Consider the following 17,458-nt stretch of genomic DNA (forward strand, 5'->3'; position numbering starts at 1 on the left):
AGCCGCCCCCCCCGCCCCTCCTGTCCTGCCCCACCGCTGCTGCCGCCAGCACTGTCACCACTCTCACCATTTCAACGTCCCCACCCAAGCGGAAGCGGGGCCGACCTCCCAAGAATCCACCATCACCTCGGCCCAGCCAGCTCCCTGTCTTGGACCGTGACAGCTCTTCTGTCCTCGAGAGCTGTGGATTGGGGAAGCAGCGGCAACCCCAGGGCCAGGGGGAGAGTGAGGGTAGTTCATCTGATGAGGATGGAAGCCGCCCCCTCACCCGCCTGGCCCGCTTACGTCTCGAAGCAGAGGGAGTGCGGGGACGAAAGAGTGAAGGGTCCATGGTGGTGGCTGTAATTCAGGATGACCTGGATTTAGCGGATAGTGGGCCAGGCGGGTTAGAATTGACATCTCCCGTGGTCTCATTAGCTCCAAAACTGCGCTCGACTCGGCTGCGTCCAGGGTCTCTAGTTCCCCCTCTAGAGACTGAGAAGGTGCCTCGCAAACGGGCAGGGGCCCCAGTCGGCAGTGGTCCTGGGCTGGCAAAGCGGACCCGCCTACAGCCCCCAAGTCCCCTGGGGCCTGAGGGCTCAGTAGAGGAGTCTGAGGCCGAAGCCTCAGGTGAGGAGGAGGAAGGGGATGGGACCCCACGGCGCCGGCCTGGCCCCCGCCGGCTTGGTGGGGCCACCACCCAAGGGGACCAGCGTATCTTGCGCAGCAGTGCCCCTCCCCACTTGGCTGGCCCTACCATTAGTCACAGAGGCCGCAAGGCCAAGACGTGAGTGGGCTGCCCTCTTCACCTAGGCTTTCTGCCATAGCCCCTCTCTCTCCATGACCAGGCCTGACTCTGTTAACCACTACTTGAAGTCTTTTGAGGGGGAAATCCTCCAGGGAGACATAGGGGCCTTCTCCCTTCTTTCCACCAAAGTAGGGAGTAGGCATCTGGTTGTCATGGAAACGGGGCTCTTCACACATCCCCTTCCCTTCCACCCCACATGGCTGGGCAGTGTTAAGGGTGGTAAGATAGTCTCTGTCCCCACCCCTTTGTACTTGATGTCCCCAGCTATCTTTCATGGCCCCCCCCACCCTTAGGGGAAGGGGGAGGGGCTTCTCTACAATGAGTTTTTTCTTTTTTTTTTTTTTAAGAAGAAAAAAATAATAAACTTAGTTTCTGTATGAGCATCCGCGTAAGGAGGCTTCTGATTTTCTGGTCTGGTGGACGGTTGGGTGGGAACTTGGGTATCATTTTTCTCCTCTTGCTAAGACCCTAGTACTTGATCTCTAACCCAGAATTGTGTGTCTTTGAGGCAGAAGTCGCCACCCAAGAAGAGGGAAGAATGGCAAATCTGATGTGGTAGGGTACCTTTCCCTACGGTTTCCATTTTAAGTCATCCAGACTCGTACGTCTCTCCCTTCTGTTCCCTTGTTCCTGGACTCCCCTTGGGGCTCTCTGACGCCTCAGACTTTGCCCGCTTCAATCCCCTTGCTCAGGTGCTTTCACTCCCTCTTCAGAAGGCAGGCACCCTACCTCCAGTTACTCCATCCTTGCCTTCCCTTGCTTTTCCTCCATCTAGCCAGACTGGTTTGAATCAGCCACACCCCCTTCCAGCTTCTGGGGATCTTCAGATGGTGGCTGGCCACCCAACCCCACCCCTGGGCTTGGCTTGGAGCCCTGAGTCAGCTCCATCTCCACCCAAGCCAAACCAAACCTGAGGCAGAGGCTGAAACTCAAACAGTTCCTCAAGGCCTATCGCCAGGTAAGAGTCCCAGTTCGTTGTTATATTTTCTCTGATCTCGATTCACTGGACCCTCTGTGTTTTTTGATGACTGTGTGTACTGAGTCTGAGTTCTTCCCTCACATCCATTCTGCAGCTTTGTGTACATGGCATTCTTGGCTCTTTGCTTGTCTTCCCTCTCTCATTCATCCTTCCTATCCTTTGTTACTTGTGTTGAAAGAACTGCAAATGGTTTCATTCTGTCTAGGGTGTGGGGAATGGTTGGGGGTGAAGGTAAAAAGGTGGTTTGATGCCAGAGCTCTTGAGAGCTTGGGAAATAGGGGGATGAGAAATTATTAAATAGGGCATCGTTATGCAGGTTTCTGTGTAGGTTATGAGGTCATTTGGACTCTGTTTAACTGATTGTGTTGTGTAATCTGGGTTAAAATGGGGAGAGGAGGTGGAAGGGAGTCTGCATAGCAAGGGAGGCTCTGAGTGAGGTCTTTCTGGTGTTGAGTTTTCTTAGCTATAAAGAGAGCTTAAATGATGCTTTTCCTCTCCTTTCCCCCAAATTCAGGATAGTATTTTCATGTGAAATGACTGATTTCCTTGAGATGGAGTACAAGGTTTAGGGTGCCATTCTCTGATCCCTCAATATTTGAGGGCAGCCTCTAAGGAACTGCAGGGCCCTTTGAAATACAGTTTAAAATCACTGACTGGGGTAGACCTAGATACCTAGCAGTCTTTTGAGATACTGTGTTTCTCTGCTGCCTCTCAGTGTGTACCTCATTTTGCTTTCCCCCACTTCTCAAAACAGTAAGTAATACAGATAATGCTGTGTTGACACCACTTTGCCTTTGAAGGCTGGGAACCTTAGGCTGAGGAAAAGATTCCAGACACACATTTCCTCTCTTGGTCACTAGGGGAATTCCCCAGTAAGGCAGCATTCCTGAGAGTTTGGCTAGGCTACAACATGATCAGGGAGAGGGGGAGAGTCTGAGCAAGGCAGGCCAAGAGTTCAGTTGTTGGGCTTACAAGTATCTTGACTTATCGCCCACAGGTGATGGAGGACGAGGAGAATGCAGCAGAGAGCCTGGTGTGCAACACGGAAGCTGCTTGTTCTCCATCCCCCATTCGCTGCTGCTGGCTCCGCCTCCGCTGCTTAGCAGCTACTAGCATTATATGTGGCTGCTCTTGCCTGGGAATAGTGGCCCTTGTGTTTGCCATCAAGGTGAGGAATGCAATTCCTGTGGGAGCAGGGGTGTGGATGTAGAAAGGCAGTGGTTCTGTATACCTGATTTGTCTACACTGATGAGTTAATAAGTACCTGCCAGAGCTTGGCTGTGGGCCTGGTGCCAGAAGTAAGAATAAGACATGGTTCCTGCCATCAAAGGGCCCACAGTCTAGGGAAAGAGATGGTTGTGAAAATGGGTAATTATTAATAGCATGCAGCTAGCTCATCTGTATTATGATAGAGGAAGCGCATGGTATTCTGGGCACTAGGAATATATGTGATTGCGTGTACATGTATAAGAGAGAATAGGTGACAGGCATCCTACAGGTGTGAAAAGAAAGTGATGTTAAAGGATGAGTGAATAAGGATAAAAGGGCATCCTATACAAAGGCAATCTGGACTGTTAGTTCAGTATGACTGAACCAGCAAGGAATAGTAAGAGATGAAGCCAGAGGACCTGGATTCCCAGGAGCCTCCAGTGCTGTGTTTGGCAGTTTTAGTTTTATCTGTTAAGTACTAGGGAGCCTCTCAAGGATTTTTGCAAAGGAAAATGATATGATCAGATTTGTGTTGCAGTAAAATCCACTCTCAAGGCCTATAAAGAGGATGAATTGGAAGGGGCAAGACTCAGGGCCGCTGAGCAGTAATTGGAACAATCTGTAGGTATTCAGAAGACACTGTGAAGTCTTAGAATGAGCCTCGCCATTCCAAAACATCTGACAGAAACGGCACATGTACTTTTTGAAAGGCCACACAGGCTAACTTAAACATCATACAGGCATTTCCTCTATCCTACTTGTATTTTTATTAGAAATTATTTTCTTATCAAAATAATTTGTGGGTTTCATTACGCAAAATCATAAAAAGAATCCTTAATGAAAAAGATGAGATTAGCCTTTGGGCTAGTGAGAATGGAGTGTTTGATTGGACATGAGTGAAATATTTGTAAGATTGCTCACTGTTTCTTGCCAAGAATTCCAAATTCTGAATGAAACTGAGGTGAGTAGAAAAGGTAGAGGAATAAAATGATTAAAAAGTACTTTCCCATATGTGATCTGAGCTAACAACAGCCATCCTGAAAAGGAGGCAGAGCAAAGTTGGGTGCCTTACTTTGCAGCTGAGACATGAAGGAGAGAAACTGGAAAGGGAGGTGGAGTGCATGGGTGTGAGATTCTGAGCCATAATGAGGATGTAGGATTGGAGTGGGACAATGGGCATTCTGCGGGGAGAAGCAGGGGGAGAACCTAACCAAAAACCTGCCCCCACAGGCGGAAGAGCGGCATAAGGCAGGCCGGTTGGAGGAGGCAGTGCACTGGGGGGCCCGGGCCCGGAGGTTCATCCTGGCCAGCTTTGCCGTCTGGCTTACTGTCCTCGTTCTGGGCCCCCTGCTTCTATGGCTGGTCTCCTACGCCATCGCACAGGCTGAGTGACCCTGGGTGGCCTTTGCTGAGATCAGCCGAGACATCCTGGATCCTCCAATGCAGTATTGTGAGGGTCTGGTGCCAACAGTGGTTACTTCCTGGCTGGAAGGATGGTGCCTCTCTCAAAGGGCTTTGGAAGAGCTCTTTAGCCTTTTCTAAAAGGCAGCAGCTGAGACTGATGAGGGGAGGTCAGCCTGCTCTATTCTTTCAGTGCCCACCAACCCCTATTCCCCCTAATCTACTCCATCCTAGGGGCCTCTAGGAGGGGAGGTTGAAGACCAGGCCTGATTTTATTAGTATTTGTTTTGTAATAAAAATCTTTTTAGTGGTGAAATGTTCCTGTCTAATTGTTGTTCCCCTGCTTTTCCCTGGGCCCTTGGTGAGAGCCAGACTGAACATGGGATCATGGTGGAAGCCTGTATCTCCCCTTACCTAGGAATTTCAAGAGGAGGAAAGGATCCTCCTTCCTCCCCCCACTTTTTCCTTCTTCTAGAAGTCTCCCTTCTTGGAAAGCCCCACACTTCTCTCTTACCTATCAACAGACTGTGAGGCCAGAAAGCAAGAGTCGTAGCAGCAGCTGCTGTTTATCAAGTGCTAACTATATTCCAGGCTGTGTTCTAAGCATTTTATATTTCTTCTTCACAACTCAAAATCACTCAATGGTAGGTACTGTTGTTCTTATTTTATAGTTGAGGAAACAGGCATGGATTTTCCAAGGTCACACAGCTAGTAAGTGGCATAATTGGAATTCAACCTAGACAGTTTAGTTCCAGAGCTGAGAGTGGAGTGAAAGGATTGGATAACAGCAACCACCACCCAGTATGTGGAGACCTGTATGATTATAATGAATTTTCATATCCTTTATCTTGGGTCTCATGATAATATTTTAAACATTTTTTAAATTGTGAGGTACATAAAGGAAAAGATCCAAAACAAATACATAACTTCATAAGTTAATACAAAACATCTGAAAAAACCACTATTCAGTCAAGAAATTAAACTTTGTCAGCGCTCCAAAATCTCCTTTCTACCCGTCCCCATCACTCTGCCTTCCTTTCTTTCCACAGGTAACTTTGTATTTGTTATCCATAGGTATTCTGACTTCTAACAATGTCATTTGCTTTTGCCTGCATTTGAATAGGATATAAATGAAATCAAATGTATTCTTTTTATGTCTTGCTTCTTTTACTTAACACTGCTTGTGAGATTCATCCATATTTGGTGTAACTGTAGTTTTTATTAGTCTATAGTATTCCATTATATGACTCCCTGGTAGCTCAGTGGTAAAGAGTTCATCTGCAATGAACCAGGAGACCCAGGTTCAATCCCTGGGTCAGGAAGATCCCCTGGGAAAGGGAATGGCAACCCACTCCAGTGTTGTGGAGAATTCCATGGACAGAGAGGAAGCCTGGTGGGCGACAGTCTGTGGGGTTGCATAGAGTTGGACATGACTGAGCAACTAACACACACATTCCATTATATGACTATATTACAATTAACACATTTTCTGTTAGTGAACTTTCAGAACATTTCCCGTTTTAGGATATTATGAATCATGCTGCTATAGACAGTCTTATACATGTCTTTTGAAGTATATATACCCTGGGAATGGAATTTATTTCACCAATACAGACCAGCAGAACACCTAATGGAATTATCAATGTTGTACACTGAAGAGTCAAGGGGAAAGGGGCACGTGATTGTGCTTTTCAGTGTTCCAAAGTGTTTCAGGAAAGAAAAGTGAAGGAACTCCATTGTCCAGAGATTAGGACTGTAACAATGGGTAGAAGTTACATAGACAGCAGTGGTTCTGAACCTTGCCTTCAAAATGTAATCTGGGCAGCCTTAAAAAGTAACTTACTCCTGAGCTTTACCACCTGCTCCCTTCCCCCATGTCCCCCACCCCGTCCCCACCCCACTCCCCACCCCAGTCCTGATATTCTGATTTAATTCATGTGAGGCACTGCCTGGGTATCAGGAGAACTCATTTTAAGGAGATTTTTCACACACAAAAAATTTAAATCTAGTATTTGATTAATCAGCAGCTTCAGTTTACTAGAATATCCCATTCCTCCAAACTGATTACATGAGATCTTGCTACTTTTTTAACTCTTTATTTTGAAAAAATTTCAAGTCTATAGAACAATAAAAGAGTAGTACAATGAACTCTTGTGTAGCCTTAACCTAGATTTATAATTTTTAACACCTCAACCACGTTTGCTTTGTATCTGTCTATCTTGTTCAGTCACTAAATCGTGTCCAACTCTTGTGACCCCATGGACACAGGCTCCTCTGTCCATGGGGATTCCCCAGGCAAGAATACTGGAGTGGGTTGCCATTTCCTCCTCCAGGGGATCTTCCCAACCCAGAGATTGAATGTGCATCTCCTGCACTGCAGGTAGATTCTTTACCCGTGAGCCACCTGGGAAGCCTTTTTCTAAATACTCATAATTGTTATTGCTGAACTATTTGAGGGAAATACCTTGTGATCTGTATCTCCTAAGAACATATTTTCTCACATAACTATAGTACAATTATATTTAATTCAGAGAAGTTTAACATCAGTACAACATTATCTTCTAATAGTCTATATTCAAACTTGCCAGATGTCCCAGTAACATACTTTATAGCAATTTCTACTTTAGAGTCCAGTGTGGGAACGTAGATTGCATTTAGTTTGTCAGCTCTTCAGCATTCAATTTTTAGTAGGTTCTCATCCTTTTCTTTCATTTTTCATGACATTTTTGAGGTGAGGCCAGTGTGTAGAATGGCTCTTAATTTGGGTTCTTGTGATTGAATTCAGGCTTATGCATTTTTGGCCGAAATCTTACATAAGCTGTATGCCCTGAACACATCACATCAAGAGGCGTGTGTCAGTTTGTCCTTCTATGGCAGATGTAACACTGACAACTTGGTTCTAAGGTAGTGTCAGATTTCTGTGAGGTAAAGATAATTTTTTTCTTTGTAATTAAACAGTTATCTGTTTAAATACCTCACCAAATTTTTCCCAATAACTTTAATGCCTGTTTTGCCCAAGTCAGTTATTACAAGGCTTACAAAATGTTGTTTAACTTTATCATTCTTTCTACACTTATTAGTTGGCATTCTATTATATAGGTCTTTTTCTCCTTCATTTATTTATTTACAATTTTTAGTGTCAGTATGGCCTCAGATTTGTTTTTAAATTCAATTTACTATACCCATTACCACCATTAACCTTTTTAAATAGTTTTGTTGAGGTATAATGGCATGATTTACTTACAGTACACAGATCTTATTGTGCCAATGGGTGAATGTTTTTTTTCTTTTTAATTGATTTTTTTATTGAAGGATAATTGCTTTACAGAATTTTGTTGTTAAAAATATGGAACGCTTCATGAATTTGCATGTCATCCTTACACAGGGGCCATGCTAATCTTCTCTGTCGTTCCAATTTTAGTATATGTGCTGCCGAAGCGAGCACTAGGTGAATGTTTTTACATGAACACGCCTGTGTAATCAGGTGAACAGAACATTTTTAGCACGTGAGAAGGCTCCCTCATAGCTCTCTCAGTGTCATTACCCTTTTTGTCCCTGATTTCAACCTGGTTCTTGTGTTTAAGTTCCCATCTTTCTTCACTTACTTTTTGGCACAAATTATTCCAGGCCCATCTTGTACTTTCTCTGCTTTAGCGTGGGAATTGGCCATTTCTCCCAAGGAGCCCTGGTTCCTTTTATTGAGGACTGTTGCTTTGAAATCAGTATTTAGACACTAGCTGTGCTCACTACTGGACAGGCTCTATTGGTCCTTGGCCCTTTCACAGATTAGAGCAAGAAAATAGCTAATGTTATCTATTCATTCTTAAAATCATACCTCCAATTTCAGTCATAAGGTTCTCTCCCCATTCCAAATATTTCCACAGTAAGAACCTAGACTGCCAATTACATCAATGTGTTTATTCACTTTATTCAAAATAATTGTCCCATTATACTATCAAGCAAATCTACCAAGTAAAATACAAGATTTCTTTGAGTTATTCTGTCTTTAAATGGTATAAGGTCAAAGTACTCCATTAAAAAGTTACTTGGATTCGTTTTTCTCTTCATTTGGTTGCAATCTGAAAGTTATATTTCTCTTAATAAGATAGCTGTTAAAAAATTAAATGAGTTAGTTCTCTGCCTCTATCTGGAATATAACCTACACAAGAGTAGGGACCTAATTTTTTTCTGTTGCTGTTAGTCTATCACTTAGATGCTCAACAAATATTTGTTGAATAAGTAAGTGAATGCTAGGGTTGAGCTGCACTAAGAAAACTTGTGGAGCAAGTCGCTCCTGGCAGAGTGATAACCTGGTAAGCTTAGAACAGAGAGCGAGGGACTTCCTTGGTGATCCAGTGGCTAAGGCTTCATACTCCCAATGCAGGGGGCTCAACTTCAATCCCTGGTCAGGTAACTAGATCCCACATGCCCCAGAACAAAGATCTCGCATGCTGCAAAGACCAAGGATCCGACGTGCCACAACTAGGATCTAGCGCAATCAAATAAAAAAATATATTTTTTAAGGGTGATATTCCTCAAGACTTTGGGGGCGGGGTGGTGGGAAACCGGAAAAAAATGGTCTTCCAGATAGCACTAGGGTTTTGGAATCACCAACTGAAGAGATGAGTTTGAGCAAACTCGGGGAGATGGTGAAGGACAGGGAAGCCTAGTGTACTGCAGTCCATGGGATCGCAAAGAGTCAGACACGACTGAGACCCTGAACAACAAGAGATTTGGAGGTATCCGAGTCAGAGCATCCACAGAATGAGAAAGCCTTTTCTGGCTGAAAGGCCGTGGCTCATAAAATTAGTCAAGTTCAGCACCAGGCTGCGTGCGCCTAACATATTAAGGGCTTGAGTCAGCCCCTCAAAGCAGGCGCTTTGGACCAGGCTGCTAATATTTTTAACACCCAAGTTCAGACAGTGATTTTGAGCGACTGAAGAGACCATGCCGAAGTCCGGGTGGGAATCGTAAGGCCAAGGAGGGCAACGTACCAAGTACCAGGAGGTGACACTTACCGGTAAACCTAACTTCCGGGTCTGTTTTCAGGCCTCTAGCCCTGTTGCTGAACAAGCTCCGCCCTCTGCTGGTCCCAGCAGATACCGTGCCCTGATTGGCCGTATCTGAAGCCCCGCCCTAGCGTCGCAGCCTCAGGTAACTCAGAGCTCGAACTCCCGGGCCAGCCTCGGGATTCTCGGCTTCCTATTGGACTACCAGTTTCCAATCCGAAGGATTTTTGAACCTCAGTCTTTGGGTGACTCTGGCCATTGGCGGACAGAATGGGGGTGGGGCCTGAGGTCTTCGCCGGCACAGCCTGTGGGTAAGGAAAGAGGCTAGGGGCGAACCCCGCGACAGGGCGGCCTCTGATCGACTCTGGCTTCTCTCTCCGCCCCCGCTGGTGAGCCCGCGCGAGACCCTGCGCCCCTTCCCAGCACCCGCCCAGATGCGCCTGCGCAGCAACAGCCGCCCGTCCGGGTGCCCCTTCCCCTCTTCCTCCGTACCTTTTCCCTTCCCCTCCCCTGTCCCCCTCCCTGCCTTGCCATCCCACCCCAACCCCTAAGGCCCTTTCTTGGGGTCTCCCCTGTCCCGATCCTTCCCCCACCCCGTCCCCATCCCCCAGGATCCTGGCTCCCCAGCCACAAGGGCTGCGCCTCCGCGAGCCGCGATGTGCGTCCTCTCAGAGCCTGTGGGCCTCCTTGCCCTCACTGCCCTCCGTTTCCTCCTCACAGGCCCCCACCTCTTTCAGAATGACATTGGACGTGGGGCCAGAGGATGAGCTGCCCGACTGGGCTGCAGCCAAAGAATTTTATCAGAAGTACGATCCTAAAGACGTCATTGGCAGGTAAGGCCACGTCTAGGGAAACAGAGGTCCAGAAAGGTCAGGTCCTAGCCAGGATACACATTTCCCATGCTTGCTTGCTTGCTTTAGTCACTAAGTCGTGTCCGACTCTTGCGACCCCATGGAGTATAGCCTGCCAGGCTCCTCTGTCCATGGGATTCTCCAGGCAAGAATACTGGAGTGGGTTACCATTTCCTCCAACACATTTCCCTGTGTGAGTGGAGAAACACTTGGTGACTAGACTCTTTTTCTGAGTCAGCCCCTATTTTTTCACCAGTCATTCATGTATGTATTCAACAAACATAATTCAAGCGCCTACTGTTTGCCAGACACAAAGGTAAACATGGGGAGGTTAGAAGAGATGTTTTTGCCCTGGAAAGTGAAACTGAAAGTCGCTTAGTCCTGTCCGACTTTTTGTGACCCCATGGACTATATATGCCCTGGAGGTACTCCAAGTAAAGTGATGGAAAGAGACAGGAACATTCAGGTAGCATTAAGCTGTGTAAAAAGTGCTGTTGGGTCTCAGAAGACCACAGCTTCCCAGAAGGAGTGATATTTGGGTCTTGAAGGATGACTAGGAGTTCAGCAGGCATCACATAGAAGGAAAGCTTCACCTGTAGAGGCAGTGACTAATACGTTCATTCATCAGGGTTTCCAAAGCATGTACAACGTGCTGGGTGCACTGGAGATGTGAGACCCACATCCTACATCTGATAAGATTTCTGTTCTCCTGGAGTTTATATTCGAGTAGTGGAGAGAGACAATAAACATTAAAACAAGTTAAATTTCAGTGTAAGTGCTAGGGATAAAATAAATAAGGTGATAGAACAAGAGTAATTAATGGAACTGAGACTTGAAGGATGAGAATGAACAGATAATACACTGAGGCAGGATATATTCCAGGCAGAGGGAAGGGTAGTGCAAAGGCTCAGCACAGCAAAGAGCCAATTAAAGCAATAGATAGAAGATTATAGCGGCCAGAGTGTGTTAAGAGTGGGAAAAGTTGGAAGAGGGACTACCCGCCTGGCGGTTCAGTGGTTAAGACTATACTCACAAGGTCATGAGGACAGAGGGATGTCTCTAGGACCTCGGGAAGCAATTCATTCAGTAAGACATGTCGGCCTGATTTAGGGAGACATGGGGCAGGGGTGGGGGGAGCTTCCTTGGTGGTCTAGTGGTTACGATTCTGTACTTTCACTACCATGGCCCAGGCTAGATCCCTGGTTGAGGAACTGAGATCCCACAAGCTGTGTGATGTAGCCAAAGAAAAGGAGGGGAGGGTAGCTTCTGGGCATGAATGTTGAAGTCATGGAAGTGGATAAGATTACTGAGAGTGTATGTAGCCTGAGAACAGGAGGGCCAAAGATGGGATGGGAAGTCTTTACATTTAAGGGGTGGACAGGGCTTCCCTGGTGGTTCAGATGGTAAGGAATCTGCCTGTAATGCAGGAGACCCAGCTTCAATCCCTGAGTCAGGAAGACCCTCTGGAGAAGGAAGTGGCTACCCACACCAGGATTCTTGCCTGGAGAATTCCATGGACAGGAGCCTGGAGGGCTGCAGTCCATGGGGTTGCAAGGAGTTGAACATAACTGAGTGACTAACACTCTCACTTTCAGAGAACAAGGTACTAGGCTGTATCAGTAGGAAAAGTTTGGAGTTTGAGTCCAAAGACTCAAGTTTTCCAAGTTGGTGGTCATGACATATAATAGGAAAGCTTAATTAAAAGGGAATGCTCCTACAGGTAAAATACTGTAGGATACCAGAGAAGGGAGTGGTCCCTTCTTCCTGGAGAATAAATGAAGAATTGGTTGACATTGCATTTACTTTGAGTCTTAAAGCAGGGATTCTTCAAAGGATCTTTGACCCACCCCCTGAAATTATAAAAATGTTGGGTATGTGTGGCAGAGCTCTGCAGCTTTTCACAAATTCTCAGAGGTTCATTGAAAGATGAAAATAACTAGACCAAGGACCTGAAACTCCAATGCCCTTACTGTTTGGGCAGGAAATTAAAACTGTGAAGTGGCCAAGAGTAAAAGAGTAGAAAGTGATTGAGCCTTGTGGCAGCTGGAGGGTTCTCAACCGCCTAAGAGATGTGAATTCAGATTTGTAGAGAACGGTGCCCTTGTCACAGTGTAATGTATCTGTGTTAGGCTGGAGGACCAATAGTTTGTGTCCATTGATTGAAGCAGAGAGGTAGGTGAGAGGCATTTCAAGCAAAAGAGTTCCATAAATGCAAGGAGGCCCTGGGAACACAGAAATGAGGTTATGTGAAGGGCATCCAGGGAACCAGAATGTGAAATGTGGTATGAAGACAGATTCTGGAGAGATTTGCACCTTAGCCTGAAGTACTTGTAGGGTCATACAGAGTTGGTGACAGAGCCCAAGCCGGGAAATCCCTGTCTAGGACTTCGTCTCTTTTCTTTTCTTTTGGTTGTGCTATCCGGTTTCCAGGATCTTAGTACCCTGACCAGGGATGGAACCTGAGTCCCCTGCAGTGGATGTGTGGAGTCCTAACCACTGGACCACCATTGAATTCCCTAGGACTTTGTCTATTTTTTTTTGACTGCACTGGGTCTTCATTGCTGCACCCAGACTTTCTCTTGTGGCAGAGCACAGCCTCTGGAGCATGGGCTCAGTGGTTGTGACTCCTGGGCTTAGTTGCCCCATGGCATGAGGGATCCTCTCAGAGCAGGGATCGAACCTGTGTCCCCAGCTGTAGCAGGTGGATTCTTAACCACTGGACCACCAAAAAAGTCTCCTAGGGCTTTGTCTTTACAAAGCCAAATGGGCTTTCCTGTCTGTACTTCATTAATGCCTTTCAGCATCCCTTAAGGATGTTGTTGGCTACATTTCAGAGCTGATGAAGTGGGAGCCCAGAGACCTTATGTCAGGGGGTCACTTAGAGGTTAATTAGTGGCAAGTTTGGGGCCTAAACCCAAGATCTGCTTCTCAACTTTGGTCTTCCAGTCAGTGGCCCAAGGTTTATTTCACCTGAGGTATTGTAGGGGAACTTTGGAATTTAGATGGGGTAACCATGGAAGTGCGTAAAATCTGGAGGGGGCCTTAGGTCACTTCTTCGCCTTCTCCTTGTGGGGTTCAGGGGCATGGGGCAGGTTTGGGGGCTCAGTGTCTGGGCTCACCTCCAGAGGGAGTGGCAGAGCCTGGAACCCAGGACCCCTGCCCCCCTGCCCTGTGAGCTCTATGTTGCTCCTTGCTGGGTGCCCAGGTCTCTGACTGAGGCTGCTGTGAAGCTCCAGTAGGCCAAGGTGAGCTCCTCAGGAAGTCACCTTGTCTAGCTGGGTCTCCGGAGTCTGGCGCAGAGGATGTGAGGCTGCCAAGGCTCCACTCTTTGTGGAAACGAGAAGGCAGGAGGCCCTGACTCATGTGTTGTCCGACTCTGGCAGAGGAGTGAGCTCTGTGGTCCGCCGCTGTGTTCATCGGGCTACTGGCCAGGAGTTTGCAGTGAAGATCATGGAGGTGACAGCCGAGCGGTTGAGTCCTGAGCAGCTGGAGGAGGTGCGAGAGGCCACGCGGCGGGAGACACACATCCTTCGCCAGGTCGCCGGCCACCCCCACATCAGTGAGGCTGCTTTCCCCACTCCTGTTAGCCCAGCCCACCGCCCACCTGCCCCAGCACTGCCTCCACACTCTGCTCCCTTGCTCCTGGCTCCGCTGCACCTCATCAAAGTGTGGCCAGCCTTTGGGCCCCTCCTGCCTCCTCCGGTTCTCCTTCCTTCCCAGGAACAGCCCCCTGCTGCCTCAGGGTGGAAGAGGCCCTCTGGTATGCAGCTGCTCCTTTCCATCTCTGGCTCTCTGCCTCTCTGCCTCTTTCCCCAGTCACTCTCATCGATTCCTACGAGTCTTCTAGCTTCATGTTCCTGGTGTTTGACCTGTGAGTATCCCCCTTCCCTGACCGAAATCCTCTTCCTCTCCTCCTTGCACTTCCCCAGCCTTACAGCTCAGTGGGCTGAAGACCACCCTGCCCACACCTTCCTCTGCTCCGGCTCAGACCTGCCAGCCCAGGGCATGGGCCCTTTTTCCTAGGTGCCCTGATTGAGACAAGTTCTTCAAGAGTCTTAGTGACCAGCTAAATATAAAGGGTCTTCATGAGACCCTGTTTTAAGAGGAAGGTGTTCATTCATGAGCTGACCACGTATAAACAGACTTTCCCCTCACCCATCTTTCAATGTTTAACACTCTCCACTGGAATCTCTCTGCCCATCGATTCTTTTTCTGATTGGTCTGAATCTGAATGTCAAATACTTTGGGTGCTATAATACAAACCAGTTACAAAGGAAGTTCAAAAGAGAATGGTTTGGATACCAGATGTTTAAGAGAGGCACTTGGGAGAAATTTACTAAGTCTTCAGACAGAAATGACCTCTGCAAAAGTGGAGGGCAAGTAGGAAGTGTCTGCTTCACCACCATGCAACAGTGTTGCAGAACCTGATGTGTTCTTTATTTCAAGGATTGATACAGAGTTGCAATTATAACCTCAGTTTTTAAAGAGAACATAAAGTAAGCAAAATTCAAAGTAAAGTCCTATTCAACTTTCTTGCTACTATTAACTGTGAAATTTTGGCCCATGGTCTAAACAGGTTCACTTCAAAAGACTTTTTTTTTTTTTTTTAAATATATTGTCAGATAACAGGGACTTCCTGTAAATGATCATTTATTCTTGCTTTTTTAAAAAAATGTGGCCACGCTATGCGGCTTGTGAGGTTTTGGTTCCCTGACCAGGGATCAGACCTGCAGCCATCACACTGGAAGCACAGTTTCTGGACTGCTGAACTGCCAGGGACATCCCACAATGCAGAGATTATGACTGCTGGCACCTTGGAGCAAACTGGCCCTGACATCTGGTTCACTCTTGGAGTGCTTTGTCTCGAGGCCCTTTCATTTGCTTACAGAGGGATCTTCCTTGACTGACCTCTTCCATGGTATTTGTTGTGAGCACTGGCTTATTTTCTCAGCCTCCACTGTGAGGTGCACCCATCTCCCAACCCCTCCTGTCCCTTAGGATGCGGAAGGGAGAGCTGTTTGACTATCTCACAGAGAAGGTGGCCCTCTCAGAAAAAGAAACCAGGTAATGGCTGAGCCTGTAGCCCCCGGGATGAGCAGGGGGTGGGGCGGGGCGGGGAGAAGCAGAGCAGCCTGCACCTCCCCCAGGTCCATCATGAGGTCTCTGCTGGAAGCAGTGAGTTTTCTCCACAACAACAATATTGTACACCGAGACCTGAAGCCCGAGAATATTCTCCTAGATGACAATATGCAGATCCGACTTTCAGATTTTGGGTTCTCTTGCCACCTGGAACCAGGCGAGAAGCTTCGAGGTGAGGGGACCTGGTGCTCTGAGGGGCTTGGGAGAGATGGAGGCTCAGGCTTGGGACTGGTTGGCTGGGTCTGAGAACTGGGTCCCACGGAGTCAGTGAGCGCTTGCCAGCTACCTGCTGGGTGCAAAGCCTAGTGTGCAAATGAAAGTGGGTTCCCTGCCCTGGGGAGGATGGAGTGAACAGATCATGGCACACAGCAGGCAGGGGGCCATGCTGGAGAGCCAGGAGGAAGGAGCACCGATTCAGATGTAGGGACCCACAGAGGAAGGGGCTCGGATCTGGGCCTGGGGAGGCTGGGCTTGTCATAGGAAGAAAAAGAGAGGGAGCGAGGGACAGTGGGGCTTCCCAGGTGACTCCAGTGGTGAAGAACCCACCTGCCAATGCAGGAGGCATGGGTTTGATCCCTGGGTTGGGAAGATCCCCTGGAGAAAGGCATGGCAACCTACTCCAGTATTCTTGCCTGGAGAATCCATGGACAGAGGAGCCTGGTGGGCTGCAGTCCATAGGGTTGCAAAGAGTGGAACACGACTGAAGTGACTTAGCACGCACGCAGTGACAGAAGGGCTCAGCTGCACCTTTGAGGTCTGGCGGAGGCAGGGCCACGGTGTGCTGCTCAAGTGCCATGAGGGGCCTGATGTGGGCCGACAGCGCTGCTCACTTGATGCCTTGGGACTCAGGGTCCCCTCACGTTAACACATTTGTTGTGACAACCATTTCTAACGCAAGTGGCAAACTAGACAAAATTCAACTGCGGGACTCCCCAGAGCCTTTAATAGGCCACTTCCTGTCTTTCAGTGCCTCTGCCCTGGGCTTAACAGCTAACCTTCACTGGTTAACCTTCATGAGTTTGAGCAAGCTCTGGGAGATTGTGACGGACAGGGAAGCCTAGTGTGCTTCAGTCCATGGGATCACAGAGTCGGACTCGACTGAGCAACTGAACCACCACCACCTTCCCTGGGCACTTGCTCTGAATCAGGCAGCACATGGAGTCTTTATATGGCTTGTTTCTCTAGATCCTCTTAACAACTCTGAAACAGTATCTGTGTCTCTATTTTATAAATGGGCTTAATGAGGTGAAGTGACACGCCCAAGGTCATGTGTGATTTGAACTTGGGCAGTGTGACTCCAGAGCTCACGCTCTTACTCTGTGGACTTACACATCTTCCACATGCAGGTATTTTTCTCCCTTTGGGCTCCCACACACACTTCTCCATTCTGAATCATTTTTGCCCCTTCCCACTCCACCATCTCCCTTGGCTTGGATAATTCAGTTTTTTTACTTGAAAGCTCCAGGTCAGGGTAGAGCCGCTGCTTTTTGCTCCTAGCTCTCCCCCACTTCATGATACATGTCTTACACTGTGTGCTTCCTGGTAGATGGTGAGCTTACTAAGGGCACGTTGGATTTGCCATTGTGTCTAGTATGGTGCTTGGCACACAGTAGGTGTTCAGTAAATAGTTTATCTAGGAAGGCATTTGCCAAGAGAAAGGCAGTTTCTCAGTTCAAGCCTCTTAAGACTTCTTGGAAGTGTGCCATGGATCACAGAGTGCAACTGCTAGAGTGGAAGAACTGGTGCCAGAAATGGTAGAAGAAAGTAAAAATACAGGCTTTGATCAAGTCATGGAAGGCTTTATGCTTTAGGAATCTAGACTTGACCCTGAGGCCATGATGGAAAGCCAGAGAAGGGTTTTCAACAAAGGACATACCCAGAATGTGTCTTAAGAAATCCCATATTCCTACACACTCCCCTGGGTTGAGTGGTGGTTCCACTAACCGCAGTAGAGATTCTAGGAGGAGGATTAGATTTGGGCAGAAAGGAATGCAGAAAAGATTTAATTTCTGTTTTCTATGTGTGTATGTATATAAAACATGGTAATAAGTTGTGTGAGTATCAGGCAGATGAGCAGGCAGGT

The 17,458-nt window shown here is 47.5% G+C and overlaps 3 protein-coding genes across 3 annotated transcripts in view; all 3 read left to right on the forward strand.

Annotated features, from left to right (window-relative positions):
- The window catches only part of SRCAP (Snf2-related CREBBP activator protein), a 30,468-nt gene extending 29,301 nt beyond the window's left edge, over positions 1-1,167 (forward strand). The window contains exon 35 of the mRNA XM_010837333.1: positions 18-1,167. Coding sequence (XP_010835635.1) covers positions 18-770 — 753 coding nt within the window. The 3' untranslated portion in view covers positions 771-1,167. The remainder of the gene's footprint in view (positions 1-17) is intronic.
- A 338-nt stretch (positions 1,168-1,505) lies between these two features.
- On the forward strand, positions 1,506-5,518 carry LOC104986665. The gene is made up of 3 exons (XM_010837334.1): positions 1,506-1,745; positions 2,764-2,934; positions 4,206-5,518. Exons 2-3 carry the CDS (start codon positions 2,767-2,769, stop codon positions 4,365-4,367), a joined length of 330 nt encoding a protein of 109 aa, XP_010835636.1. The 5' UTR covers positions 1,506-1,745; positions 2,764-2,766; the 3' UTR covers positions 4,368-5,518.
- Positions 5,519-9,528: 4,010 nt separating this feature from the next.
- The window catches only part of PHKG2 (phosphorylase kinase, gamma 2 (testis)), a 9,510-nt gene continuing 1,580 nt past the window's right edge, over positions 9,529-17,458 (forward strand). Inside the window, exons 1-6 of the mRNA XM_010837338.1 lie at positions 9,529-9,774; positions 10,106-10,218; positions 13,620-13,795; positions 14,053-14,107; positions 15,235-15,300; positions 15,384-15,547. Of these exons, the coding sequence (XP_010835640.1) occupies positions 10,124-10,218; positions 13,620-13,795; positions 14,053-14,107; positions 15,235-15,300; positions 15,384-15,547 (556 nt within the window). The 5' untranslated portion in view covers positions 9,529-9,774; positions 10,106-10,123. The remainder of the gene's footprint in view (positions 9,775-10,105; positions 10,219-13,619; positions 13,796-14,052; positions 14,108-15,234; positions 15,301-15,383; positions 15,548-17,458) is intronic.

This window comes from Bison bison, unplaced genomic scaffold (genome assembly GCF_000754665.1).
Source record: "Bison bison bison isolate TAMUID 2011002044 unplaced genomic scaffold, Bison_UMD1.0 scf7180017864072, whole genome shotgun sequence".
NCBI classification, from domain to species: domain Eukaryota; kingdom Metazoa; phylum Chordata; class Mammalia; order Artiodactyla; family Bovidae; genus Bison; species Bison bison.